Genomic DNA, 27,204 nt, shown 5'->3' on the forward strand with positions numbered 1-27,204 from the left:
TGTTCTTGTAACGGCCTCCTGGATGGCGGACAGATATTCTGTTATCGAGAGAGTGAGGTTGTGGGGCGAGCGCCAGGGGCCGTGGGCTGAGTGCTGGGGCGCTCAAAGGTTGAGTGAAAGGCGGTTGGTGAGGGTCATTGATGTGTGCGTTTGGTGGCCGAGTGATGGGGAACCCAAGAGTCCGGGAGTGAGGGTCTGGGAGCTCAATGGTGGACAGAGTTACGGGGCTAGTCGGGATTGCGGAGGGCCTATTAAAGTTTGACTTTTACACATTTTCCAGCACAGTGAGCTGCGCCAAAGGTTCCTGCACATCCCTCAGGCCCCTCTTTGGACGCGCCCTGCCTTCCCGCTGCCCACTCCCCTTGCCCAAGGCCCAAGGTAGGGGCCTGGTGTGAATGCTCCAGCCGAAGAGAATCTGCACCCGAAGGCCCCTTTCCGGCTCCAGGGCCCAACGTCCCCAGCGAGGTGAGGAGAAGGAAGAAGAGGCACGTGAGAGGACCCACCTGACCCTGGGCCTCGCCCAGAGTTTGGGACCTGGGAGGAGCGGGGCATGGTGCTGCAAGGTCTGAGGGGGATGGGAGCGATAATAGAGACTTTTACAGTCCCGTTGATTGGAGTTTAAGAAGTAACGTATTTGAGTTATAGATTAATTAGGAAATAGAGGGAAAGAAACTCAAAAGGAACTAATTTTCCCACCCGGAAACATTTGAAAGTCCGTTCTTAGACATTTTTTAGTGTTTATAAGTGTATGCCCTTTAAACATTTAACATACAATTTTAGAATGGGTTCCTGCAGTTTTATAATGTACTTTTTCTCATTTAGAAGTTTAGTGTAATCCAGCGTAAATTTTTTTCTATACCATCTTAAATACTTTTGAGATATGTGTACCAGAGTGTACAAAGATAATGTGCACAGTTCCATGTAACATTTTTAACAGCTGTGTAGCACTTCATCCCTTATATTTCTGTATCCTTTATCACAGGTACACTTGGATCATTTAAATTGGACATTATTAAAGTTAATCCTGATATGAAGGTACCTACAGAGAAATTACTATACATGATGATAAATTATTTCATTAAGGAAAATACCTAGAAATACATTTAATGGGTCAGTATGCGGCTTTATTTACATGAAGCATTTTGCGTACAAGGTTCACATGAGGGAAAGAGTCAAGAATACACAGGTCGGTGTTAAAACCTCATGTTTGCACAAACTCTTGCATAGAGTGGCCTCATGACCGGCTGGTGTGTGAGGGGATTTCTAGGCAGATAATTCTAGGAACTGAATGCCTGATGGGATCTTTCGTATGCTCTTCTCTTTTCCAGACGTTCCAGCTCAGCCTTCACACATCTCTGCTTTTTCCCAGGAAGAGCAGGAAATGGCCAAACTCCAGGTAAGTATGTTGTCTGTCTCTTCCTATCTCTTTTTCACTGTGGATGTAATGAGATATGTAGAAATCTCTGCCATAAAATAGGAAATTATTTGTTAATAAGGATGAGGATCAGGGAAAATGAGAGGCCAAATTAGAATGCAGATGCATTGGAGGACTTCGGGTGGAAGAGATATTAAAGTTGAGCTGCCGGTTTCTCTTTGAGGTTCCTGGCAGCCAAAGGGAAATGTAACCAGTATCTTGGCTCACCTTAGTCATCAGCAGAGAGCACAGAGTCCTCAGGGGAAGTCAGAGTTGCCTGGAATTGTGTTTCAAAGCACTTCTTTGCCAGGTCTTCATGTGGATAATGGAATTGTCTTCAACCACAGCCTGATGATAAATGCAGTTCCTGGTTTCCTGCAGATAGTCATGCACTGCATAAAGATATTTCGGTTAATGATGGACCGCATATACAATGGTGGTCCCATAAAATTGTAATGGCTATACCATATAGCCTACGTTTGTAAGTTTGTGTAAGTATATTCTGTGATGTTTGCACAGAGATGGTACTGCCCAACGATGTACTTCTCGGAACATATCCCTGTTGTTAAGTGACATGTGGCTGTATTTCCTGCAGCATTCTTCAGTGAGCTGGAGACATCATGTCAAAATGTAATTTGGAAATAAAATCTCCTATGGAACATACCTGTATTTCAAGTGATTTTCCTCTTACCTGTAACTTCAGGCAACCACAGATCTGTTCTGTGTCACTATAATTTTTTTTTCCAAGAAAAAAATGTCTTATAAGTGGGGTTGTATATATTATGTAACCGTTTTTAAAAGTTAAACCTTTCTTTTTGAGATGATTTATTTATATGTGAGTGTAAGAATAATACAGATAAATCCTGTGTGCCCTTTACCTAGTTTCCCCCAATGATAACATCTTGCAACACTCTAGTATAATATGGAAATCAGGATATTGATATTCATATGGTCAAGCACAGAATAATTCCATGACTACAAAGATCCCTCAAGTTGCCCTTTTATAGCCACATCCACCACCCTTCCCCCTTCATATCCGTCCTTAGACTCCTGGCAACTACTACTCTGTTCTCCATGTTTGGAATTTTGTCATTTCAAGAATGTGGTATAAATGGAATCATACAGTAGGTTACCTTTTGGGATTGGATTTTTTTTTTTCACTTCAGCACAGTTCCCTGAAGATTAATCTAAGTTGTTCTGTGCATTGATAGCTCTTTCTTTTTTATTGCTTAGTGGTAGTCCATAAAATAGATGTACCATGGCTCATTTATCCATTCACCTGTTGAACGACATTTGGGTTTTTTCCAGTTTTTGACAGTTATAAGTAGAGCTACTTTAAACATCCATACACAGGTTTTTGTGTGAACATATATTTTCATTTCTCTAGAGTAAATATTGGATTGCTGGGTCACATGGTAAGGGTATGTTTAACTTTTTAATAATCTGCCAAATTGTTTCCCAGAGAGGTTGAACCATTTTTCATTTCCACCAGCAAAATGTATTAGAGTTGCAGTTGCTTCACATTTTTGTCAGCACTTGGTATTATCAATTTTTGTCATTATAGCAGGTATATAGTGATACCTCATTTAATATCTGTTATAATTTGCATTTCCCTAATGACTAAAGATGTTGAGCATCTTTACATATGCTTATTTACTTTTCGTATATCTTCTTTGATGAAGTGTCTGGTCAGAAGTTTCTGCACATTTTTAAATTGGATTGTTTTCTTACTGTTGCGTTTTGAGAGTTCTTTATAAATTTATAAAATATTTTCTCCAAGTGTGTGCCTTGTCCTTTCATTATCTTAACAGTGTTGTTTGCAGAGCAACAATTTTTAGTTTTAATTTATTATTTTTTTCATTGTACGTGTTTATGGGGTACAGTTTACTGTTTCAATACATGCATATATTGTTTAGTGATCTAATCAGGATAGTTAGCATATCTGTCACCTAAACATTTATCATTTCTTTGTGGTTATAACACTCAATATCCTCTTTTTCTGGCTATCTTGAAATATACAATACAATATTATTAGGTATTGTTACCCTGGGGACCTAGAATTTATTCTTCCTATGTAACTTTGTACCAGTCTGCCAACCTTGGCCCAGTCTCCTCCCCACTCCCTTTCCCCGCCTCTGGTAACCACTATTCTACTCTCTGTTTCTCTGTTTTTAATTTATTTTTCTTAATTGACCCGTGATAATTGTATATATTTATGGAGTACAGTATGATATTTGGGACATTCATACTGTATGCAGTGATCATCTCAGGGTGCTTAGTATATCCATCACCTCAAACATTTGTCACTTCTTTGTGTTAGGAACATTCAACATCATCTTGACTAGCTATTCAAAGATATGCAGTACTTTGTTGTTAACTGTAGTCTCCCTATATTCCTATAGAACCCTAGATCCCATTCTATCTCTCTAATATTTTTTATCATCTCCCCTTTCCCCCACCAGTCTCTAGTAACCACTGTTCTACTCTTTACTTCTATGAGATCAACTTTTTTAGCAGAGCAAGAGTTTTTAATTTTGACAATGTCTAATTTACAGATCATTTATTTTATGAATTGTGTTTTTGATGTCATGTCTGAGAACTCTTTGCGTAACCCTAGGCCATGAAGATTTTCTCCTATTTCTTTAAGCTTTATAGTTTTAGGTTTTACATTTAGACCTATGATCCATTTTGCATTGATTTTTGTATAAGATATGAGGATTAGGTCGAGGTTCATTATTTTACATTTGGATTTCCAATTGTTCTAACCCCATTTGTTGAAAGGACTAGCTTTCCTCCATTGAATTGTTTTCACAGTTTTGTAAAAAATCAGTTGGCCATATTTGTGGGATCTATTTCTGGACTCTGTTCTGTTTTTTTAAATTGAATGTTGACAAATTATTATTGTATTTATTTATGGAGTGCAAAGTGATTCTGTCATATATGTATGCAACGTGGATTGATTAAATCAAGCTAATTAACATTCCATCACCTCAAATACTTATCCTTTATTCCTCTTGTCTAACTGAAACATACCCTTTGACCAACATCTACCCATTCCCCCCAGCCCTCAGCCTCTGATAACCACAGTTCTGCTCTCTGCTTCTATGAGTTCAATTGTTTTAGACTCTACATGTCAGTGAGAACATGCAGTATTTGTCTTTCTGTGCTTGGTTTATTTCAACTAGCATAATGTCCTCCAGGTTCATACATGTTGTTGCAAATGACAGAATTTCCCTCTTTTTAAAGGCTGAATAGTATTTCATTGTGTATATATACCACATTTTCCTTATTCATTCATCCACTGATAGATACCTAGATTGATTCCATAACGTGGCAATTGTGAATAATGCTGCAGTAAACATGGGAGTATAGATATCTCTTTGACATACTGATTTCACATACTTTGGATATATATCCACATGTGGGATTGCTGAATCATATGGTATTTCTATTTTTAATTTTTTGAGGAACCTCCATACTGTTTTCCATAAGGCTGTACTAATTTACATTCCTACCAACAGTGTATACAGATTCCCCTTTCTCCACATCCTCACCAGCACTTAGCTTTCAACATTTTAATAATAGCCATTCTGACAGGGGTGAGGTTGATGGAGTTTGGATGTGCTGTCTCCTCCAATACTCATGTGGAAATTTGATCTCCAATGTGGCAGTGTTAGAAACTGATTGAGTCATGGGGGCGGATCCCTCGTGAATGGATTAATGCTCTCCCTGGGGGAGGAGGGGTAGTGAGTGAGTTCTCACTCTATTAGGTCCCACGAGAGTTTGTTGTTTATAGGACCCTGGCACCTCCTCTCTCTCTCTCTCTCTGTCTCTCTCTCTCTCTCTCTCGCTTCCTCTCTCTCGCTTCCTCTCTCTCGCTTCCTCTCTCTCTCGCTTCCTCTCTCTCGCTTCCTCTCTCTCTCGCTTCCTCTCTCTCTCTCACTTCCTCTCTCTCTCTCGCTTCCTCTCTCTCTCTCTCACTTCCTCTCTCTCTCGCTTCCTCTCTCTCTCGCTTCCTCTCTCTCACTTCCTCTCTCTCTCTCGCTTCCTCTCTCTCTCGCGCGCGCTTCCTCTCTCGCTTCCTCTCTCTCTCTCTCGCTTCCTCTCTCTCTCGCTTCCTCTCTCTCGCTTCCTCTCTCTCTCGCTTCCTCTCTCGCTTCCTCTCTCTCGCTTCCTCTCTCGCTTCCTCTCTCTCTCTCTCACTTCCCCTCTCTCTCTCGCTTCCTCTCTCTCTCTCACTTCCCCCTCTCTCTCTCGCTTCCTCTCTCTCTCGCTTCCTCTCTCTCTCTCACTTCCTCTCTCGTGCGCGCTTCCTCTCTCATGCGCGCTTCCTCTCTCTCTCTCGCTTCCTCTCTCTCTCGCTTCCTCTCTCTCTCACTTCCTCTCTCTCTCACTTCCTCTCTCTCTCGCTTCCTCTCTCTCTCGCTTCCTCTCTCTCACTTCCTCTCTCTCTCTCGCTTCCTCTCTCTCGCGTGCGCACTTCCTCTCTCTCTCGCTTCCTCTCTCTCTCTATCGCTTCCTCTCTCTCTCTCTTTCTCGTTTCCCCTCGCTCTCTCACTTCCTCTCTCGCTTCTCTCTCTCTCTCACTTCCTCTCTCTCTCACTTCCTCTCTCTCTCGCTTCCTCTCTCTCGCTTCCTCTCTCTCGCTTCCTCTCTCTCACTTCCTCTCTCTCACTTCCTCTCTCTCTCTCGCTTCCTCTCTCTCGCGCGCGCTTCCTCTCTCGCTTCCTCTCTCTCTCTATTGCTTCCTCTCTCTCTTTCTCACTTCCCCTCGCTCTCTCGCTTCCTCTCTCTCTCTCGCTTCCTCTCTCTCTCTCTCTCTCTCTCTCGCTCTCTCTCTCGCTTCCTCTCGCCATGTGATCAGCTTGTACCCGCCGGCAGCTAGCCACTTTCTGCCATGAGTAGAAGCAGCCTGAGGCCCCTGCCAGATGAAACCGTCCCAGAATCGTCCCAGAATCGTAAGCCAAATAAACTTCTTTTCTTTATAAATTACCCAGTTTCAGGTATTCTGTTATAGCAACCCAAAACGGACTAATACAGAGGTGCTATCTCATTGTGGTTTTAATTTGTATTTCCCTAATGATTAGTGATGTTGAGCATTTTTTCATATATCTGTTGGCCATTTATATGTCTTCTTTTGAGAAATGTCTGTGCACTTCCTTTGCCAATTTTTTAATCAGGTTATTTGGTATTGAGTTTTTTGAGTTTCTTATCTATTTTGGATATTAACCCCGTATCAGATGTATGGCTTGCAAATATTTTCTCCCAGTTTGTAGGTTGCCTCTTCACTCAGTTATTTCCTTTGCTATGCAGAGGCTTTTTAGTTTGATGTAATCCCATTTGCCTTTTTTTTTTTTTTTTTTTTTTTTGCCTGAACTCTTGGGATCAAATTCAAGAAATCATTGCCCAGACCAGTGTCTTATAGATTTTCCCCAATATTTTCTTCTCATAGTTTTATAGTTTCTCTATTCTGTTCTGTTGATCTATGTATCTATCCCTTCACCAATACCACTGTGTCTTCATTACTGCAGATTTATAGTAAGTATTAAAATCAGGTGGTATGATTTCTCCAACTTTATTCTTTTTCAAAATTGTTTGGCTGTTCTTGTTCCTTTAACTTTCTGTATAAATTTTAGAATAATCTTGTCTATATATCTAAACATTATCTTGCTATGATTTTGATAGGAATTGAGTTAAACCTATACATCAATTTGTGACAATTGACATCTTTACTATGTTGAGTCTTCCAATTCATGAACACAGAATATCTCTCCTTTTATTTAGATCTTCTTTGATTCATTTCATCAACATTTTATAATTTTTAGCATACAGATTCTATACATGTGTATTGATCTACTTGGGCTGTCATAACAAAATGCCATAGACTGGGTGGCTTAAATAACAGAAATTTATTTCACACAATTCTGGAGTCTAGAAGTCCAAGATCAGGGTGCCAGCAGGGTTGGTTTCTGGTGATGGCTCTCTTTCTGGCTTGCTGATGACTGCCCTCTTGTTGTGTCCTCACGTGGCCTTTCCTCTGTGTGAGCATGGGGAGAGAGAGAGGGAACTCAGGCGTCTCTTTGTCTTATGAGGACAGCAGTTTTACTGGGTTAGGGCCCCACCCTTCTGACCTCATTTAACCATAATTACCTCCTGAAAGGCCCTCTCTCCAAATACAGTTACATTGTGGATTAGGGTCTTAACATATGAATACTGGGTGTACAAATTCAGTCCATAATGACATGTTTTGTTAGACGTATATGTGTTTCATTTTTAAAGCTATTGTAAGTGAATTTGTTTTTAAAATTTCATTTTCCAGTATTCATTGCTAGTATATAGAAATATGATTGATTTTAGTTTGTTGACCTGGTATCCCGTGATCTTGCTAAACCCCCTTATTATAAGAGTTTTTTTGCAGATTCCTTGGAATTTCCTACATAGATCAGTAAATGTCTTCCATGAATAGGGACTGATTTATTTTTCCTTTCCAATCAGTATGCCTTTTATTTCTGTTTCCTTCATTATTACACTGGCTAACATTTCCAGTTTAATGGGGAAAGAAGTGGTGAGAGTATACATCCTGGCCTTATTTTTTATCTCAGGGGGAAGACATCCATACTTTCATCACTCAGTTTGACGTTCTCTCTCGATATTTGTAGATGCCTTTTGTTAGATTCAGAAAGTTCATTTATTTTTCCTTTTTCTGGATGATTTTTACTATGAATGGCTGTTGAATTTTTTGAATGCCTTTTCTGTATCAGCTGATATGATCATATGGTTATTTTTCCCTAGACTTGGTAGATTACATTGATTGAATTTCCAATACAAAACCAGCCTTGCCTTCCTGAATTAGCCCTACTGGTAGTGCTGTGTTTTCTTTTGATATATTTATAGCTTTGATTTATTAATATTTTGTTGAGGACATTTACTCCTCTGTTCATGAGGAATGTGTCTCTAGTTTTTTTTTTTCCTGTACTATCTTTTTCTGTTGTTTGGTTTTAGTATCAAGGTAATGCCTTTTAAAATGAGTTGGAAAGTATTTCTTTCTCTTCTGTTTTTTTGGGAGATATTGTGTAGAATTGGTGTCATTTCTTTAAATATTTGGTTGACTATGCTGATGAAACCATCTGTGCCTACAGTTTTCTTTTGCGGGGAGGCTGCTATCTAAAAACAATTTCTTTATTAGTTCTAGGACTATTCATGTTATCTCTTTCACCTTTGGTGAATTTTGGAAATTTATGGGTTTTGAGAATTGGTTCATTTCATCTAAGTTGTTGAATTTATGTGTTTGGAGTTGTTTGTAGCATTCCCTTATTCTTTTAATGTCTATAGTTTCATTTCTGATATGGGTAATTTGTGTCTTCTCTTTTTTTCCCTTTGTCAATCTTGCTAGGGATTTATCAATTTTCCTGTCCTTTTCAAATAACTTTTGGTTTCATTGATTTTTCTCTATTGTTTTTCTTCTTTAAAGTCCATTGATTTCTGCTCCTTATTACTTTTTTTAGTGTGTTTTAGGCTTATTTTGCTCTTTTTTTCTAGTTTCTTAAGAAGAAATCTTAGATTATTGACCTAAAACTTTTCAGTGTATGCATTTAATGATGTAAGATTTCCTCTAAGCACTGCTTTAGTTGCATCCTACAATTTTTTGTATATTGCATTTTAATTTTTGTTCAGTTCAAAGTATTTTCTAATTTTCTTTCAGATTTCCTTTTTGAACAGTATACTATTTAGAAAAATGATGTTTGATTTCCAAGTGTCTAGACATTTTCCTGTTATCGTTCTGTTATGTTTTTTATAAACTTCCATTATGGTTTGAGAACATACTTTGCATGATTTCACTTCTTTTAAATCTGTTAAAGTTTGTTTTCTGACTCAAAATGTGGTCTAGGTGAATGTTCCATGTATACTTAAAAGAATGTATATTCTGTTTTTTAGTGGAGTATTCTGTGTATGTCAGTTGCATACAGTGGTTGATGGTGTTTAGTTGTATGTTCTTGCTGATGTTCTGTCTACTGGTTCTATCAGTTACTGAGAAAGGAGTAGTGAAGTGTCCAATTATGGTTGCAGATTTGCCTTTTTCTCATGTGAGTTGTATCAGTTTTGGCTTCATATCTTTTGAAGCTCTGTTGTTAGGTGCATACAGTTTTAGTAGTCCTTTTGGTGAATTGACCCTTTTACCCTTATATAATGTCACTCATGGGTGATTTTTATTTTTTCTTTCCAGTAAAAAAGCTTCTGTTATTAATATGGCCACTCTGGTTTTCCTTTGAATAGTATTTCAACAGTATGCCTTTTTTTAGCCTTACTTTTATCCTATCTATGTTATTATATTTGAGGTATGTTCTTTTAGATAGCATATAGTGGGGTCTATTAGTCCACTCGGGCTGCTATAACAAAGTACTACAGACTGGGTGGATTAAACAACAGAAATTTATTTCCTCACAGTTCAGAAAGCTGGGAAGTCCCAGATCAAGGTACTGGCTGATTTGGTTTTTGGTGAGGACACTCTTTCTGGCTTGCAGACAGCCACCTTCTTGCTGTGTCCTCACATGGCCTTTTATCTGTGCACGCATGGAAAGAGAGAGCTCTGGTGTCCATTCCTCTTCTTATATGGACACCAGTTCTACTGGTTTAGGGCCCTGCCCTTCTGATGTCATTTAGCCTTAATTACCTCCATAAAGGCCCTCTCTCCAAATATAGTCACCTTAAGGTTGGAGTTTCAACAGGTGAATTTGGGAGAGAGACAATTCAGTCCATAAGAGTTGGATAATATTTTTAAAATTCATTTTGATAATTCCTGTCTTTTATATATTCAGTCCATTTACATATAATGTAATTATTGATACTCTTGCGTTCGGGTCTACTATTTAATTTATTTTGTGGGGTTTTTTTCTCCCTTTTTTTCCCCCTGTTTCTCTTTTTCTGCATTCTTGTGGGTTATTTGAACATTTTTTGTATTACATTTTCATTTATCTGTTGTGTTTTTGACTATTATGAGTACCTTTATATAGTTTTTGGTGGTTGCCCTACAGATTGCCATATATATTTAATTTTGCACAGTATGCTTAGAATAAATAATTTACCTCTTCAAGTGGAGTGTATGAACGATACCATCTTATAAGTTCCTTTACCCTCACCTTTTTATGTTTTAGTTGTCTTATGTGTTACATCTACATACATTGGAAACACCACTACTGTTATAATTTTTGCTTCTAACTGTCAAACATTTTAAAGAACTCATGAGAAGAAGGATAATTTATTATATTTACTAAGATTTTTACCACTTCTGATGTTCTTCCTTCACTGTTGATGGTCCAAGTTTCCTTCTGATGTCAATTGCCTGTCTGTGAAGACCTGCCTTCAGCAGTTGTTTCAGAGTAAGTCTGCTGGCAACACATTCTTCGTTTTCCTTCGTTAAAGAATGACTTTGTTTCACCTTTATTCCTGAAGAAAATTTTCACTGCATTTAGATTTCTTGGTGGACTGTTGTTCTCTTTTGGCACTTTAATGGTGTTAGTCTGCTTCCTCTGAACTCCGCAATTTCTGATGAGAAATCCACAGTCATTTGAATAGTTGTTCCCCTATAAGTAATGTGTTGTTTTTCCTTTGTTTTTGGTTTTCAGCTGTTTGATGATGATATGTCTGGGTGTGGATTTCTTTGAGTTTATCCTGTTTGGAGCTTGTTCAGCCTCTTCAACCTGTAGATTCACATCTTTTGCCAGATTTGTAAATTGTTCACAAATTATTTCTTCAAATATTTTTCTGCCTCTTTTTTTGTCTTTCTCATCTCCCCTGGATCTCTGATACATGAATTTTGGACCTTTTGGTATTATCCCACAGGTTCCAGGAGCTCTGCTGATTATTTTGTCAGTGTTTTTTCTTTCTGTTTCTCAGATTGGATAATTTCTATTGATTTACCTTGAAGTTTACTCTTTTCTCTATCTCCATTGTGCTATTGAATTTATGCAGTGGAGTTTTATTTCAGTTATTACCTTTTAAAAGTTTCCACTTGGTTCTTCCTTCTATCATCTGTGAATAGAAATAGAAAGTGAGACTTTCTATTTTACTCTTGGTTCCCAGAATGTTCTCCCTTTTTCCTTGTGTATTTTTGTAATACTGCTTTAAAAACTTTCTCAAATCATTCCAACATCTGTGTCATTTTGGTGTTGGTGGCTGTTGATTGTCTTTTTTCCTCCGAGTCAACATTTTCCTGGTTCTTTGTGTACCATGTAATTTTCAATCCTGTCTTGGGCATTTTGAATATGATGTTATGAGACTTTGGGTTTTGTTTAAATCCTGTGGAGAATGTTGATGTTTTTGTTTGTGATAGGCGATCAACCCACTTGAGTTCAGGCTGCAAGTTCTAATTAGCCTCTGTGATTTGTGATTTTGATATCAGTTCAGGTTTTAAACCTTTGCAGTGCCATTAGGACCTATCCTGTCTGTGTGCTACCCTATGACTGTTGTGGGATGTAGGCAGTGGTCTGTCCCTTAGTTCAGTTCTCAAAGTATTTGCTTTTCTGTTTAGGATTAGATGAACATATGCACAGTTTGAGGGTGAGCACAGGAATGGATATATGATTTTATGGGCTTGCTTTCCTGAACTACTGCTCTCCATTCTTTTCCATGTAATTTCTGATTCCCTGTGGTCCCCCATTTCCATCCTCTTGACAAAAAACTGGGAATTCACTCACCCCACTGTGCTGCATACTTTCCCCAACTGTGCCCATGGTGGAGACAAGTCGTGGACTAACAGGGAGAGAGGAAAAAAATCCAGTGAAGTCTCTCTCCACCCTCTTGGCACCATAGTGCCTCCAATCAGAAAGGCAGCTTCTCTTCCCTCTGGGTTTTAGGTCACTACCAGGCTCCACTGCTGATGATGGATTTTCTGCTGTCTAGGGTGTGAAAGAAAGGGGGAATACGCAAAATGGATTTCCCTCACTGCCTCAGAGCATTAGGAATTCCCTTTACCACTCCTCAAGCCAGATGTAGAGGGCTTGCTCTTGTGCTTTCTTTATCTGTGTTGCAGTACTGTCTTCTTGGTTTGATGTTGCTTTGATCCTGGGCCAAGGGATACCAGAGAGCAAGCGGCAAACTCAGAGTCTTTGGTGGTACTTCAAAATCTAGCCGTTTTCCCTAATCTGCCTGCTCCTTTTTTCTACTTTTCAGAATCATCAAACTGCCGCTTCATGCGTGCTGTCCGGGGTTTATAACTGTATTCAGTGGGAGAGACAGGGTGGAATGTGCTTACTTCATCTTACTTAGAACCAGATACCCAGCATTGCACTGTACTGCCCATAAGAACCAAGATCCCTGGGTATGTACCCCTGTGCTCCAGCTGCCTAGCACCAGCCAGATGGACTGCACCAAATCTGTCTGCCACCTCAGCTTCTGCTTACCACCAATACCATGGGCCTTTGACAAACTGTAGTTACCATATCACTGAGCCACCAGGCAGATTTGTTGAGCAGTAGGAGGGTTGGCTATGTGCACACATGTCTTTTTTTATTCTAGTTTCATTGTAGGGTGTCTCTGTCTTACAAAAGAAGTAGATATCTTTCTCATTGCAAATGGAACAGTTGCACCCTATAAAAATCCAAACTAGTCAGGAATATAAAAAGGATGTGAATAGAAAAAGGCATGATTGATTAAATCAGCCTCAGGAGAGTACTCATCTTCAGTTTGGTAAATGTCTCTCGAGAAGTTTGTATTTTATATATATATAGCCCTTTTTCATTCTCTCTCTCTCCACCCATACCACTGATTCCTTTTTCTCCTCTTTATGTGTTTACATCTAATTAGTCATTTTTCTTCTCTTTCCATTGTTCTTGCTTCCTTCCTGATGTTGCAAGATTTGTTCTTTTATTGCTTCCTTTGTGTTTGAAGAACTTACTGGAGAAATTCCATTTCTTTAAGGGCAGGTCTTCCAATGACAAATTCTTTTAGTTTTTCTCCACCTGAGAATGTCTTGATTTTTCCTTTCTTCCTAAAGGATAACTTTGCCAGATATAGAATTTGTGGTTGACAGTTGTGTTTTTTCAGCACTTGAAAAACATTATGCTACTTCTTTCTCACCTCCATGGTTTCTGGTGAGAAATCTGCTGTCATTCAAATCGGTTCTATCCCTATAGGTAATACATTGTTTCTCTCTGGCTGCTTTCAAGATTTCTTTCTTTGTGTTTAGTTTTCAAACATTTAATTTTGACATGTCTTGGCATGGATTATCCTATTACCGGATTGCTCAATTTCTTGAATCTGTACATTTGTGCCTTTTACCAAATTTGGGAAGTTTTCAACCATTGTTTCTTTGAATACTCTTTTAGCCATATTCTCTTTCTCCTTCCTGCTGTAGTGTCCCTGATACAAATATTGGATTTTTTGTTATACTGCCACGGGTCCCTAAGATTCTGTTCGTACTTTTCAGTCTCTTTTTTTTCTTGTTTTTCAGATTGAGGAAAATCTTTTGATATATTCTCAGGTTCCTTTGTCATCTCCACAAAACAATTGAACCCATTCAATGAGCATTTAATTTGCTTATTGCATTTTTCAGTTCTACAGTATTCGTTTGGTTTTCTTTTTTATCACTTCTAGTTCTTTGCTGGGATTTTCTGTTTTTATTTGTCTCAGGAGAATTTTAAATCATTGAAGCATTTTTATGTTGGCTGCTTTAAATCTTTGTAAGGTGCTGTGGGCTGAATTGCATCCTCCCAAATTCATTTTTTTTTTTTTTACTTTTTTAAAAAATGGGTCTCACTATAGTAAATTCCCCAAAATCATGTGTGTGCACCAGAATTAGTGCAGCCTCACAAGTTAAGGGCTTAGTTCCACAAGACTGCCTGACTTCAGATGCTCGCTGCAAGTGGGGTGCTCAGGCTACCTGCATTTCTCTCCAGCCTACTACAAATTTGGGGGTTCCCGTGAACCTGTCTTCAGGTTCAGTGATTTGCTAGAATAACTCACAGAACTCAAGAAAGCACTTTACTTATGATTACTGGCTTATTACAAAGGATACAACTCAGAAGCAATCAAATGCAAGAGATATATAGAGTGAGGCATGGGGGAGACCTGTGGGCCAAAGTCTTTATTGCGGTTGAGGGTATTATCTAGGTAGTTTTCCCTTGGAGAGTTCTGATTGGTGGATTTAGATCAAGCAGGTACAAGTTCCAGGAGGTCACGCTGTGGTCACTGCAGCATATCTGCACAGTCTATATTAGGTGTGATACAGCTAGGTGCAGCGGGGTGAGTTGGGTAGGCTGTATGTAGCTGTCCCATTGGGCCGTGGTCACCAGGAGGTGGTTGTTTAAGACAGGTATCTGGATTGACCACATTGAGGAACTGGGAGGAGGCAGAGGCAGAGAACTGGAAACTGTGTCAAGGGTGACTAAGCCCTGCTTCTTGTATGGGAAAGTCCAGCTTGTATTCAAAATGGGTGCCCAGGCAACAAGTAATTATAGGAATTCAGTGCACAGGGGACAAATGGTGCTTCCTAGGCTGGATACGTGTTACATCTAGGTTTCCCCGTTGTATCTGCCTGGTGCCTCGTCTCTCAGTGGAAGAAGGGGCTCTTTCACCTGCAAGGATGAAGAACATTTCCTGGCTGCGTGGGGATCGCCTGCCAGTGCTACCTGACTGCCAGGTTTCTCCAAGTGGGGGAGGTGTCCAGATGGGGGAAGAAAGTCTCAGTGGGAGGGGGGAAGAAGAGTGCTTTCCTTGGCTGCTTATCATCTGCAAGGCTCATGTTTAATCTCCTTTGCTGATGTCACAGGCTTGTCTGGTGGAGTTGGAGGGACTCCTGTTGATTTGAGGGAAGACTGAGACTACCCAGATTGCTATATGGTTGGGGTCTGGGTTGCCTTCTATTGTTCAGTTAGGGGGGTGGGGGTTATAAGATGCACTGTTACTGATGTTTCGGATTTTGGGTTCCTAACCAGCCTGCTTTCTACTTTCCTTCTTTCGGAGTCCTCTTTGGTTGCCTCTTACATTACTCTCAGGGTTTATAGTTGTATTTATTGGGGAAGAGCAGGGAAAGAGGAGCATATGCCATCACATCCAAAGTAGAAGTCTACCATTTCTATCAGACTGATATCTGTTTCTTTTTTTTGAAACAAGGAAGGTATGTATATATAGTTTGCAAGCTTGTGGTTTTCACCCTACATGGTAACTTAACACATACTTACTGAGTAACTAAATTATGGTCATTTTCCACATCAGAGCAGAGAACTATCTTTTCCTTCTTAAGAACTACATGTGATTATTGTATTAGTCAGTTCAGGATGCCATACTAGAATATTATAGACTGGGTACTTAACAGAAATTTATTTCTCACAGTTCTCCATACTGGAAGTCCAAGATCAAGGTTAGGTTTTGGTGAGGGCTCTCTTCCTGGCTTTCTGATAGCTGCCTTCTTACTTTGTCCTCATGTGGCCTTTCCGCTGTGGGTGCACAGAGAGAGAGGGAGCGCTGGTGTCTCTTCTAAGAACACCAGTCCTATCAGATTAGGGCCCCACCCTTATGCCCTCATTTAATCTTGAATACCTCCTTAAAGGCCCAGTCCTCAAATACAGTCACACTGGGGGTTAGGGCTTCAACATATGAATTGGGGGGGGGGGGGACAATTCAGTCCATAACAATTATAATGCAAATTTGTACCTTAATTTTTCTTTTATTTGGTCCCTTATTGATAGAATTTTGGGTTGCTTCCAATTTTATACTATCACAGAAAATTAGGATGCAAATGAATGTCTGTGCATGTCTGCATTCTTGTGGGGACATTTCTATAGGACAGATTACTATAACTGAAATTTATAAAATTTCTGAAATAAATAAATTGTTTTAGTTTTTAAGATGAATTGCTAAATTCCTTTCTAAACAGGCTTAACAAGGTCACACTCTCACTAGTAGTGCAACAGAATGCCTGTTTCTGAATATTGTCCCCAAAAGTATGTATTATCAGTGATTTTAGACCTTGCTAATCAGATAATTGATAGATGATTTCTCATTTTCATGTATTTATTTAACTAGTGAGGTTGACCAAATTTCCATGTGTTAGCCATTTCCTATGGAGAAGTTGCAAGAATAGTGCAATGAATAATCATACCTTTCACCCAGATTCACCAATTGTTGACTTTTTACGACATTCATTTTTACTTTATCTGTCTTTCTGTAAACATACATACACATTTATTTTGGGAGTGACAGTTTGAGACTTAATGGCAGACATGACAATGATATTTTATTCCTAAATACTTCAGCATAGCCCTTGTGTTAGTCATAGAGCCATCACCATGGGGAACTCAGCAGAGCTTTCTGTTGATCCCGGTGTGGCCCAGACCTGGTCGTTAATTTTCTTTTCTTTTTTTCCTTTTTTATTTTTTTATTTATTTTATTTTATTTTATTTTGTCAATATACATAGTGGTTGACTGTTGCGGCCCATTACCAAAACCTCCCTCCCCCTCCCCTCTCCCCCTCCATCCCAACAACTTCATATCTGTTCGCTTGTCATATCAACTTCAAGGAATTGTAATTGTTGTGTCTTTTTCCCTCCCCCCCCAGTTTATTTGTGTATTTATTTTTAGCTCCCACATATAAGTGAGAACATGTGATATTTCTCTTTCTGTGCCTGACTCGTTTTACTTAATATAATTCTCTCTAGTTCCATCCATGTTGTTGCAAATGGCAGTATTTCATTCTTTTTTATAGCAGCGTAGTATTCCATTGTGCAGATATACCACATTTTCCATATCCACTCATATGATGATGGACATTTGGGCTGGTTCCAACTCTTAGCTATTGTAAATAGTGCTGCGATGAACATTGGAGAACAGGTATACCTTCGACTTGATGATTTCCATTCCTCTGGGTATATTCCCAGCAGTGGGATAGCTGGGTCATATGGTAGATCTATCTGCAATTGTTTGGGGAACCTCCATACCATTTTTCATAGAGGCTGCACCATTTTGCAGTCCCACCAACAGTGTATGAGAGTTCCTTTTTCTCCACAACCTCACCAGCATTTATCATTCACAGTCTTTTGGATATTAGCCATCCTAACTGGGGTGAGATGTTATCTCAGTGTGGTTTTGATTTGCATTTCTGGAATGCTGAGTGATGTTGAGCATTTTTTCATGCATCAGCCATTCGTATATCTTCCTTTGAGAAATGCCTATTTAGCTCCTTTGCCCATTTTTTAATTGGGTTACTTGTGTTTTTGTTCTAAAATTGTTTCAATTCCTTGTATATTCTGGATATTAATCCTTTGTCAGATGTATATTTTGCAAATATGTTCTCCCATTTTGTTGGTTGTCTTTTAACTCTGTTAATTATTTCTTTTGCTCTGCAGAAGCTTTTTAGTTTGATATAATCCCATTTTTTTATTTTTCTTTTGGTTGCCCGTGCTTTTGGGGTCATATTTATGAAGTCTGTGCCCAGTCCCACTCCCTGAAGTGTTTCTCCTGTGTTATCTTTAAGAAATTTTATTGTTTCAGTGTGTATATTTAATTCTTTAATCCGTTTTGAGTTTATTTTAGTATATGGTGAGAGGTATGGGTCTAGTTTCATACTCCATCCGTTCATATGGATGTCCAGTTATCCCAGCACCATTTGCTGAAGAGGCTGTCTCTTCCCCAGTGTATAGGCTTGGTGCCTTTGTCAAAGATCAGATGGCTGTAGGTATGTGGGTTGATTTCTGGATTCTCTGTTCTATTCCATTGATCAGTGTTTCTGTTTTTATGCCAGTACCATGCTGTTTTGGTTATTATAGCTTTGTAGTATAGTTTAAAGTCAGGTAGTGTTATGCCTCCAGCTTTATTTTTTTGCTCAGAATTGCCTTGGGTATGCGTGGTCTTTTGTTATTCCATATAAATGTCTGGATAGTTTTTTCCATTTCTGAGAAAAATGTCATTGGAATTTTGATGGGGATTTCATTGAATTTGTAGACCACTTTGGGTAGTATGGATATTTTCACAATGTTGATTTTCCAATCCAGGAGCATGGGATATCTTTCCATCTTCTTGTGTCCTCTTTAATTTCTCTCAGCAGTGGTTTGTAGTTCTCATTATAGAGATTTGTCACATTCTTAATTAACTCTATTCCTAAGTATTTTATTTTTTTGGTGGCTATTGTAAATGGGCAAGCTTTCTTGATTTCTCTTTCTGCATGTTCACTATTGGAAAATAGAAATGCTACTGATTTTTGTGTGTTGATTTTGTGTCCTGTAACTTTGCTGAAATCATTCTCCCAAACTCATCCTATGAAGCAAACATCACCCTGATACCAAAACTGGGTAAAGATAGAACAAAAAAAGAAAACTACAGGCCAATATCCTTTTTGAATATAGATGCAAAAATCCTCAATAAAATACTAGCTAACAGAATACAGCAACATATACACAGAATTATACACCATCATCTAGTGGGATTCGTCCCAGGGATGCAAGGTTGGCTCAACATATGCAAATCAACAAATGTGATACACCATATCAGTAAAATCAAACACAAGGATCATATGATCATCTCTATAGATGCTGAAAAAGCATTTGATAAAGTTCAACACTTGTTCATGATAAAAACTCTCTACGAGTTAGTATAGATGGAAAGTATCTCAACATAATTAAAGCCATATATGATAAACTCACTGCCAATATCATCCTGAATGGGGATAAGCTGAAAGCTTTTCCTTTAAGAGCAGGAACTAGACAAGGATGCCCATTCTCACCACTCCTATTCAACATAGTATTGGAAGTACTAGCCAGAGCAATCAGAGAAGAGAAGGAAATAAAGGACATCCAGATTGGAAAAGATGAAGTCAAACTGTCCCTGTTTGCAGATGACATGATCCTGTATATCGAACAGGTTAATTTTCTTCTCTAGTGAGCAGCCCATCAGTCTCTTCTCTTGAGGCCTTGTTACTGAGTAACCAGACCCAGAGATTTTTTTTTTCAGGAATGCTCTTGCCCAGATTATTTAGGGGAGGGTGCCTGATTAGTATCTTTATATATTTTTGGTGGTGGTGGTGGTGGTTAATTTTTGTTATTTTGGCAGTAGCTGTTTTTTTCATGCCTGAGAACTTGTCAGTTATGATTTGGATTGTGTCGCGGGCTAAGTGATCTGACCTCATGTAGAAGGTTACCCCAGCTTATTAACCAGCAGGAGTGGCATGAACAAACCTAGAAATTTGAGTTGAGTTACCATTGATCATTTTCCAGTGAAGACACCTGGCCTAGGAATGAAAATATGTGTAAGAGCATAGCTGGCCAGAAGGTCCTGAGTCTTGGACTCTAAGTTTCATTAGAGACTGTAATATCTTGGCTATGTACCAAGTCTGGTGTGGGGGCAGCTTTCTTCCCCAAGGCCTGACAGCTAAAGTCTTTGTAAATGTCATTTGCTGGGCCTGGAAAATCACTGATAGGTTTTTATCCAGGACCTAGTCTCCATGATCTCCTAAGAACGAGAACATTTCCCTATATCATTAAATTACAGCTAACTCACTGAGAAAGTTAACATTGATACAATAGTATTATGCAGTATATAGTGTTTATAATTTAATCGAGAAGAGTTCCTCAGCATTTCTTTGTCTCTCATGTCTGTGACATTTTTAAAGCATACAGGCCACGTATATTGTAGAATGTCCCTCACTTTGGGTTTGTCTAATGTTTTCTCATGGTTACATTGAAGTTATGCATTTTTGGCAGGAAAACTATATAAGAGATGTCATGTCCTTGTTGCATCACATCAGGGGGCATATGATGTCAATTTGTCCCACCGTTAATATTAATTTTGATCCATTGTTTAAGTTTCTCTCACTTGCTAGGTTTCTCACTATAAAGTTACTATGTTTTTCCTTTGTAATTAATAAGTAATTTGTGGGGTAGTACATTGAGGCTCTATAAATGTCCTGTTCCTCATCAAACTTTCACCTATTAGTATTAGTATCCATTGATAAATCTTGCCTGAATCAGTTATTGTGACAGTTGCCAAATGACAATTTTCTAACTCTTATCATTTCTTCTGCATTTATTGTCATCTTACTATAAGAAAGGGCTTCCTCTTCTCTTTTATTTATTCATATCAGTAGTAAAATTTTTTATTTTATTTTTATGGGTTTTTATTTTATTTAATGGATATTACTGTGATTATTTATTCTGATGCTCAGTTGTCCCTGACTTGGCCAGTGGGAGCCCCTTAAAGCTGGCTTTTGTGTCCTTTTGACACATCCCTATAATTTTCTGAGCACTTTCTTACTTTCTGCCTCAAGATGTTCCAGCCTTCATCTTTCACTGTACTTGACCTAGCCTTGGAATCAGCCATTTGTCCAAGGAGTCCTGGTTCCTGTTAGTGGATAATTATATTTAGAAAGCAAAATCAGGGTGCTGGGTGTGCTCATTGCTGCTGGGGCATCATTATTTCTAGGTGTTTTCTGTGAACAGAGCTGTTTGTATGTGTGCGTGTGTGCACACATATATCTACATTATATGTCTGTGTATGTGTACACACACGCACACACACACACATACACACACACCTTGAGTTGATACAGTATCCTAGGAATCTTCCTACCCATCCCTCATTCCATATTTGTATCCCCCCTCTCCAGCAGTGAGAGCACTGACTCCTAGCCTAGCATCAATATTTTGACTCATTTGCTTAGTCTACAATATACAGAAAGTAAAGTCAGAATTCCTGCTCCATATAATGGTGAAAAACCAACCTACTGAGATAATTTGTTTGCATGCCTTTTATCTTTAGACTAAGGATATGTAGTCAAAGTATTCCATCCAAAATTTAACTGGACTAGTTTTTCTTTTTCATTTTTCTTTTCTTTTTTTCCTATCCAGTGTGCTTATGTTATTTATTTGGTATACAGTTAGGTTTATTTTTCTGGTTTGTATTCCATTTTAGGTTTTATTTTTTCCCATCCTTGTTTTTTTAATTTTATATGTAAAATGTTAATATGATTTGAAGAGGCAAAATTAAACAGAAAAGTGCAGAATTGTCACCTGTCCCCTTACCTTTTACCTCATTCTCTTTCTGCCTTAGAGATAACCAATCTTCTTAGTTTCTAATTGATGCTTATCTTTCTTTTTAAAAAATAAGCAGATAGGTATGTATTTTTATTTCCCCTTTTTTCTTACACAAAATGTAGTATACTTTACTTATTTATTCTTTTGCACTTTGCATTATCCCCTTAACACTATATCCTAGAAATAGCTCCATATATTTACAAATATCTTCCTCAATCTTTTTTTTTTTTTTTTTTTTTGGTGGCTGGCCGGTAAGGGAATCTGAACCCCTGACCTTGGTGTTACCAGCACTGTGCTCTACCCAACTGAGCTAACCATCCAGCCCCTGAGTCATTTTTATAGCTGCAGAGTATTCCATTGGTGAATGTGCCAGTTTGTTCAACCACTTTCCTACATGTGTGAGAATTTTGGTTTCTGGTATTTTGCAATTAAGAATAATGCTGCAATGAAATAATTTGTACATATGTTGTTTCCTTTTGGGGCAGGTGTGTCTTCTATATACATTCCTACAAGTAGTCTTGCTGGGTCAATATGTAACCAAGTCTGGTTGGGGAGGGGGCAGCTTTCTCCCCAAGGCCTGCCAGCTAAAGTCTTTGCAAATGTCATTGGTCAGGCCTGAAAAATCACACATAGGTTTTTAGCCAGGAGCTGGTCTCCTCAATCTCCTAAGAGCAAGAGATGTTCTTCTATATCATTAAATTACAGTTAACACACTGAGAAAGTATTAATATAATAGTATTGTACAGTATATAGTATTTATATTTTAATCAGGAAGAGTTCCTCAGGATTTCTTTGTCCTGTTAGATATTGCCAAATTTCTTTCTATAGAGGTTGTAAACACTTTTCACAGTGTATGATAATGTACCAACAGAGTATGTTGTTGGGCTTTTTAATTTTTTCTGATCCGATAAGTAAGAAATGGCATCTCTATGTAATTTTTATTAGCTTTTTTCTGTGAGTGAAGTTAAATATCTTTTCATGTTTTTAAGAGCCATTTTTATGTCTTTATTTTGAATTGTCTTTCCTTTTTTTTTTTTTTTGCGTGTTTTTTATTAGGTATTTGGTCTTTTTCACCTTGATTTTTAAGATTTTCTTAATTACTATTAATGATATTAACCTTAAAAATTTTCATTTTTTAATCATACATTTTTATGGCGTACAGTTTGTTATTTCAATACATGCATATATTGTATAATGATCCAGTCAGAATAGTTAGCATATCTAGCACCTAAATGTTTGTCATTTCTTTGTGGTAATAACATTCAAGATCCTCTTTTCTGGCTATCTTGCAATATACAATACAATATTATTGGCTGTAGTCAGTCACCCTAGAGCACCAGAAATTATTCTTCCCATCTAATTATAACTTTTGTGCCTATTTACCAACCTCTCCCCATCTCCCCACTCCCCTTCTCTTCCTCTGGTAACCACTATTCTACTCTCTATTTCTTTTTGTTTTATATATATTGTTATTTTTCTCAAGCTGGCTGGTATGGTGACCTTGGCATTATAAGGCTGCACTCTAACCAACTGAATATGTTTATGGAGTACAATGTGATATTTGGGTACATTTATACAGTGTGCATTGATCATATCTGGGTATTTATTTAGAATATCTATCATCTCAAACATGTATTACCTCTTTGTGTTGGAAACATTCAAAATCCTCTCAATTAGCTACTTGAAATTATACAGTAATTTGTTGTTGAGTGTAGTCTCCCTGAATTGCTATAGAACCCTAGATCTTATTCTTCCTATCTTTCTGTAGTTTGAGATCCATTCCCCACCCTCTCCCCATCCTCCCTCCTCCGTCCCCTTACCAGTCTCCAGTAAGCCTTTTTCTACTCTCTACTTCTATGAGATCAACTTTTTTAGCTTCCACATGAGTGAGAATATGTGGTATTTCTCTCTCTCCTGTGTGTGAATCTCCAGTTTTCCCAACACCATTTATTGAAGAGACTGTCCTTTCCCGCATGTATGTTCTTGGCTTCTTTGTTGAAAATCAGTTGGCTGTAGGTATGTGGATTTATTTCTGGATTCTCTATTCTGTTCCATTGGCTTATGTGTCTGCTTTGTGCCAGTACCATACTGTTTTTGATTACTATAATATTTTGGCATATATATTTTTTACATTTTTTATTAGAACATAGCTGATTGTGTGTATGTGTGGGGTACATCATTGAATATCAGTACCTGTGTGCAATTTATGATGTTCAAATCAGGATAATTAGTACATCCAAAATTATACAATGTAATCAATTTTCACGGCCCTTTACCAATTCCTCTTACCCCCTCCCCCTTTCCCACCTCTGGTAACTTCACTTCTGTTATCTTCTTTATCTTCTTCGTGACTGTTGTATTTTTCTTTTTTTTTGTAGTTCCCACTTACGAGTCAGGACATGTGGTATTTCTCTTTCTGTGCCTGGCTTATTTCACTTAATATAATTTTCTCTAAGGTCAACCATGTTGCAATGAATGGCAATATTTCATTCCTTCTTTTTTATTTATTTTTTTTGAATAAAAAGATGACCGGTAAGGGGATCTTAACCCTTGACTTGGTGTTCTCAGCACCAGGCTCTCCCAAATGAGCCAACCGGCCATCCCTATATAGGGCTCTGAACCCATGGCCTTGGTGTTATCTGCACCACACTCTCCCAAGTGAGCCACGGGCCAGCCCTAGTATTTCATTCTTTCTTATGGCAGAGTAGTATTCCATTGTGTAAATATACCACATTTTCCTAGTATATTTTGAAGGCAGGAAGTGTGATGCCTTTTGCTTCGTTCTTTTTGCTCAGGATTGCTTTGGCTATTTGGGATCTTTTGTTGATCTATATAAATTTTTGGATTTTTTTTTTTTTCTATTTATGTGAGGTATGTCATTGCTAGTTTGATGGGGACAGTGTTGAATCTGTAGATCACTTTGGGTAGTATGGTCATTTTGACAGTATTGATTCTTCCTGTTCATCAACATGGAATGTCTTTTCATTTTTTGGTGTGTCTTCTGTAATTACTTTAATCAGTATTTCGTAGTTTTCCTTGTAGAGATGTTTTACTTCCTTGCTTAAATATATTTCTAGGTATTTTAATTTAGGGGGGTTGTTGTTATAAATGAACTTGCTTTCTTCATTTCATTTTCTGCTAGTTTGTTGTTGGCATATAGAAATGCTACAGGTGGACCTTCCTCTCGCCATCTCTTAAGGGAGGACCACTGCAGCTGACCAGTCATGGGGGCTGACCGCCACTTTGCCCCCTGCAGGAGAGGCTGCCTCATTTACAGGCAACAGCTTTGAAGTGTAGAGCAGGAAAAGAACTGTTTCTTAGCTGCAAAAGCGAGTCTCTAAACAGGGAACACGGCGCCAGGGCTGCTGTGGATGCAGACAAGATCCCGGAGGCCGGGGCCGTGCTGAAGGCGGCCAGCTGCCCTATTCAGGATTCGAGGTTTCAGGCCAGCATTAAAGAAGATTCCTGGGAGCGCCGGAGCCGCGCCGCGGGACCAACTGAATAGCCCGAGGCGGCAGCGGCCAAGATCGGGGACGGTGACAAACCAGAGGCAGAGAGTGAGCGCCCGACCTGGCACAGCCCTGTGAGTGACCCCTGGCCCAGCCCTGCTCGGGGGGGCTGACGCCCACCCGGCTTCTGCCTGCATCACCGGTTCACTCACCGCCCCGGGGCTGCCTCCATTTTCCCAGGTGCTGGCAGCTCAGGCTCGGCTCGGCCCCTCACTGAGCCTTCCCACTTGCTTGGCCCGGCACGGGGCTTCCCGGGGCCTGCGGGCCGGCCTCCCCTAACACTCCCTCCGCGGTTCTCTGGCGGGGCTGGTGGCGTGGGGCGTCCCCGGCCAGTGTCGGGAGGGCAAGGAAGTATGGGCAGGGCCGACTGTCACTCCAACACACCCTGGATTCCGGCCCCCGGTAAACTTCCTGCTACTGGGAGGCAGATACCATCTCTGCGGCCACCAGTTCGGAAAAACGCCTAACAAATTTCTGATTGGGAATAGTGTGGTAGGAGAGTTCCCAAGTCCGCTTGAACCTGCTGGAGAACTGGCTGCAGGCGGGCGCTAGACTCAATCCATGCCGGGGGGATACAAAGGTGAACAAGTCCCGAGAAAGATCTGCACAGTGCTACAAAGGCACCCAGAGCGACCGGTCGTCTGTGCCTACCAGAAACCTAGTAGACTTCCTGGGCGAGGCAGTGCCGAGCAGGGTCTTGAAGGCCCAGCTGATAGACGAGGGTTGCAGAAGACACGTCCCAGCCCAGCACAGTGCGCACAGAGTGGGGAGACGTGCGGCCAGGAAGGTGGAGACTCGACAGAAACCACACACCCTGTGGGGTCGCCACTGCACGATCCAACAGCCTGGGCCAGAGCACACGGAACAGGGAGAAGTCCTGCACAGGAAGTGAAAGCTCAACAGAGATCACACACCCTGTGGTACGTGATCCACCAGCCCAGCAGAGTCCAAGCTGACCAGAAAGGTGGCTCCCCGGAGAGGCCCAAGACCCGAGGCAACCACACACACAAGGCACTAGAGGCCAACTGAGCAGTCACGGAGGTAGCCGTACGAAATTGGCAACCACAGCAACATCTTAGTTAGTCATTAGTCTCAAACCAGTGGACTGTGAAACCCCCTGCCACAATGAATAAACATCAAAAAAAAGATACCAGAAATACAAAAAATCAAGAAAGTACACCACCAAAAGTTAATAAATCTCAAACTCTAGATCCTATAGAACAAGAAGCCCTTGAAATGACAGACAAGGAATTTCGAGTGATAATTCTAAGGAAACTGAATGAGATACAAGAAAACTCAGCTATACATCATGATGAAATGAGGAAAAGTATACAGGATCTGAAAGAGGAAATGTACAAGGAAATCAATGTCCTGAAAAAAAATGTAGCAGAACTTGCTGAACTGAAGAAGTTATTCAGCGAAATTAAAAACACAACGGAGAGTTTAACCAGCAGGCTTCTCGAAGTTAAAGAGAGAACCTCTGAACTTGAAGATTGGCTGTTTGAAATAACACAAGCAGACAAAAAGAAAGAAAAAAGAATCAAAGACATTGAAGAAAATCTGAGAGAGATATCAGACAACCTTAAGTGCTCAAATATCGGAGTCATGGGTATTCCAGAAGGGGAGGAAAAAGGAGATTCCATTGAAAACATATTCAACAAAATAGTGGCAGAAAACTTCCCAGGTATAGGAAAAATCACAGATCTTCAGATCCAGGAAGCCCAACGATCTCCAAACGTATTCAACCCAAAAAGGCCTTCTCCAAGACATGTTATAGTCAAATTGGCAAAACTCAGAGACAAAGAGAGAATCTTAAAAGCTGCAAGAGAGAAGCGTCAAATCACCTATTAGGGAGCCCCAATCAGGCTAACATCAGACTTTTCATCACAAATCCTAAAAGCTAGAAAGGAATGGGATGATATTTTCAAAATACTAAAAGACAAAGATTGCCAGCCAAGAATACTCTACCCTGCAAGGCTATCCTTCCGAAGTGAAGAGCAAATAGTATATTTCTCAGACAAACAAAAACTGCGGGAGTTCACTACCACACGACCACCCTTACAAGAAATCCTCAAGGGAGTACTGGGTTTGGTTCCTGAAAAATAACTACCACTGCCATAAAAACCCAAGAAAAATCAAAACCCACTAGTATAATAAAAATGGCATTCATGAAGAGAAAACATGCAAACAAAAACGCTATCTACAACCTAAGGAACCAACAAACACAGAAACCAAACAGTAAATCAGAAAGCAAGGAACAGAA

At 39.4% G+C, this 27,204-nt stretch overlaps 1 protein-coding gene across 2 annotated transcripts in view; it reads left to right on the top strand.

Moving 5' to 3' along the window:
- LOC134367261 (zinc finger protein 182) overlaps positions 1 to 27,204 on the top strand; it is a 50,888-nt gene continuing 23,684 nt past the window's right edge. The window contains exons 1-3 of one of the 2 annotated variants that reach the window (XM_063083961.1): positions 1 to 57; positions 281 to 465; positions 1,329 to 1,396. In XM_063083961.1, the coding sequence (XP_062940031.1) occupies positions 396 to 465; positions 1,329 to 1,396 (138 nt within the window). In that variant the 5' untranslated portion in view covers positions 1 to 57; positions 281 to 395. The remainder of the gene's footprint in view (positions 58 to 280; positions 466 to 1,328; positions 1,397 to 27,204) is intronic. The other variant, XM_063083962.1, reaches the window with a different exon arrangement.

This window comes from Cynocephalus volans, chromosome X (assembly GCF_027409185.1).
Source record: "Cynocephalus volans isolate mCynVol1 chromosome X, mCynVol1.pri, whole genome shotgun sequence".
In the NCBI taxonomy this organism is placed as follows: domain Eukaryota; kingdom Metazoa; phylum Chordata; class Mammalia; order Dermoptera; family Cynocephalidae; genus Cynocephalus; species Cynocephalus volans.